This window comes from Sorghum bicolor, chromosome 6 (assembly GCF_000003195.3).
Source record: "Sorghum bicolor cultivar BTx623 chromosome 6, Sorghum_bicolor_NCBIv3, whole genome shotgun sequence".
Taxonomy (NCBI): domain Eukaryota; kingdom Viridiplantae; phylum Streptophyta; class Magnoliopsida; order Poales; family Poaceae; genus Sorghum; species Sorghum bicolor.
Genome location: NC_012875.2, coordinates 61,215,579 through 61,218,147, shown reverse-complemented (window position 1 = coordinate 61,218,147; position 2,569 = coordinate 61,215,579). Strand labels below are relative to the sequence as shown.

At 59.0% G+C, this 2,569-nt stretch overlaps 1 protein-coding gene across 1 annotated transcript; it reads right to left on the bottom strand.

Moving 5' to 3' along the window:
* LOC8080225 lies at window positions 378-2,328 on the bottom strand. The gene has a single exon (XM_002447346.2). It carries the CDS (start codon window positions 1,837-1,839, stop codon window positions 499-501), a length of 1,341 nt encoding a protein of 446 aa, XP_002447391.1. The 5' UTR covers window positions 1,840-2,328; the 3' UTR covers window positions 378-498.

Below are 2,569 nucleotides of genomic sequence, written 5' to 3'. Positions count from 1 at the left end.
TCGAATTCCAAATTTAAACAGAGTTCGTGTACAAAACGATCTAAATAACTAAGGAAAACGTAAAACTATCCTCACGTGACAAACTAGGACGTCCCCATAAGCCGATCGGCAACTTCCAGGTTCTCCCTCTGTATCATCGGCAGACTCCTCTGTCATAGCCATCGGCACAAACACATCATCACCTATGGACTTGGTCACGTTCAACCATCCCTCCATCGGCAACCATCTTCATCGGCAACTCACCCTGTAGATCAAGCACTGTCGTCTTATCTTACCGACCTACACTTTACCAATCATGGACACGTGCTCAAAAACGGTGTCAACAGAACGGTTGTGTCTGTAATGAGTGGATGAGGCTCGTCCGAACGGAAGTCACATGACGGACATGGATACAAGCATTACCATTATTTTTGGGACGATCAATCAATATCAATCGCATCGAGGTTCAGTCTGTCACCTCACTCAAATGGAACAAGAAAAAAGAAATATAGGAGTAATTCAGAAGTCTAGCAGCGTGGTGCTGAGGTTGAGCAGCGTGGGTAGCGCGCTGGGCGCGAACTTTCTGGCGAAGAGGTAGCAGACCGTGGTGGGCTTGCCGTTGTACAGGCACAGCGTGCCGTTGCTGCGGATGGCGGCCATCAGGTCGGACGTGGTGGCCGCCTTGCCGAAGCGCGCCGGGTGTGGGCCCCCCCGCGACCAGTCCACCCAGGTCACCGTCCGGTTGGCATTGCCCGCGCCGTGGCGCAGGTGCAGGAACGTCGGGATGTAGTGCTCGTCCGGGTAGCACGACGGCGTGCAGTGGCGCCGGAACAGCACGTAGTAGCGCTGGTCCGCCACCACGTCGACGGCGAGGTCCCGGCTCATCTCGAACCACTCGGAGCCCTTGCGCCAGTGCTCCTCCAGCACCTCCGGCGCCATCCGCGGGTTGTACCGCCCCGCGCACTGCGGCACGTCGATGTTGTACGACTCCACGTAGCTCATCGCCGAGTTCACCAGGTACTCGTACACCGTCCGGAAGTTGAACACCGGCACGCAGCTCTCCGACACCAGCACGAAGCGCTGGTTGGACCAGTCCAGCAGCGCGTTGGCCAGCAGCCGCTTCTCCGCGTCCACCAGCGTGATGGAACCCCACGACACCTCCCCGCTCGGGATCTGCCGCCCGTGGAACGGCGACGACGGCCGGTAGCGCCCCGCGTAGCCCGGCAGCGCGTGCACGTACACCGAGTAGAGCCCCTCGTGGCCGTGGAAGAAGCGCTCCCACAGCGGCGCGAACGGCAGTGGCCCGCGCGTCAGGAACAGGAACGCCACCTTGGGCACGCGCTGGAACGGGTACTCCTCCATGCGCGGCGCCATGGACGCCCGCCAGAACAGCTCCGGGTCCGACATCGAGTGGCCCCATGGCGGGCCGGGGTCCACGAAACCATGGAAGTCCAGAAGCACCGGTGGAAGAGGTGGAGCTTCATGATCATCTTCCGTCGTCATCATCTTCTTCCTCTTCTTCTTATTATTATTATTACTGCCGGAGGAACTGCTGGAAGCGACGACATCGCCATTGTTCTTCTTATTACCAGCACCACTGCCGGCTGCGTGCAGGGAGGAAGAAGATAACAACAGCGACGAGGACCCAATGCTGCTGTAGTAGTAGTAGCGCGACACGTTGGCGCTGGACGACAGCCCGATGAGCACGCCGGCCATCAGGATCACCAGCGCCATCACGGCCTTGAGCAGCCACGACGACCAGCAGTAGTCTTTGCGCGGGGTCACCGGGAAGCCGATGTAGGTCTCCTCCTCGTCCCCGGCACTGCCTCGCCGGGACTTGAGGGTGCCCGCCGGCTTCATCGTCTATACTCTATATATATCGATCCAGGCCCTCGATCGTCGTCGATCGGTTAATATAAGCAACACACAACTAGCTGTTTGCGTCTTCGTTGCTCCTTATTAGCTAACTTGTTGATCGATCTGCCTCTTGCAATTGCAAGCAGCAAGATCGGAGAAGGACGATCGTTGCGCCAAGAGCTCAAGAGTCAAGACCAGCGGGAGGGATCAGATGAGCAGGCAATTAATGCACCTGCTGATGATTGCTCGAGCCACCGTACCCTTCCTTAACGCCCCTCTGTCGCCGGCCGGTGGCCTGCAGATTCCGGTGGAACAAGCAATATGGACGACGACGGAAATGCAGGTCACCACCAGGAGATCAATCGAGCAGCAGAACGGCACGCACCGGCCTGTCGAGATGGACGGAGATGGCGATGGCGACAAGAAGATTGCGCGGCCGGTCCAAGAATAAGGGATCGGAGCGCCAAGCGGAATATGCATGCTGCACTAGCTATCTGCTAGCAGGTGGGCACGTGGAGCTTGGACGGCCACTGCTAGCGCGACTGCCATGACGATGACGAGAGGGGGCCGGGGAGTGGTCGATGGACGACGACAAAGCAAGGCTGGCCGGTCGATGCGGCGCGCGCTGCACCGGTGATGGTAAAAGTCAGGGCAGGGCATGCCGCGTGCGTCGTCCATGGGCATCACCGCGGGTGGCCTGCGCGCTTTCAACTCTCCCCTCGTAGTGTATAGG

What these genes read in the sequence shown, in the direction of transcription:
- LOC8080225 (XM_002447346.2), bottom strand. Translation starts at nt 1,839, where the DNA reads ATGAAGCCGGCGGGCACCCTCAAGTCCCGGCGAGGCAGTGCCGGGGAC.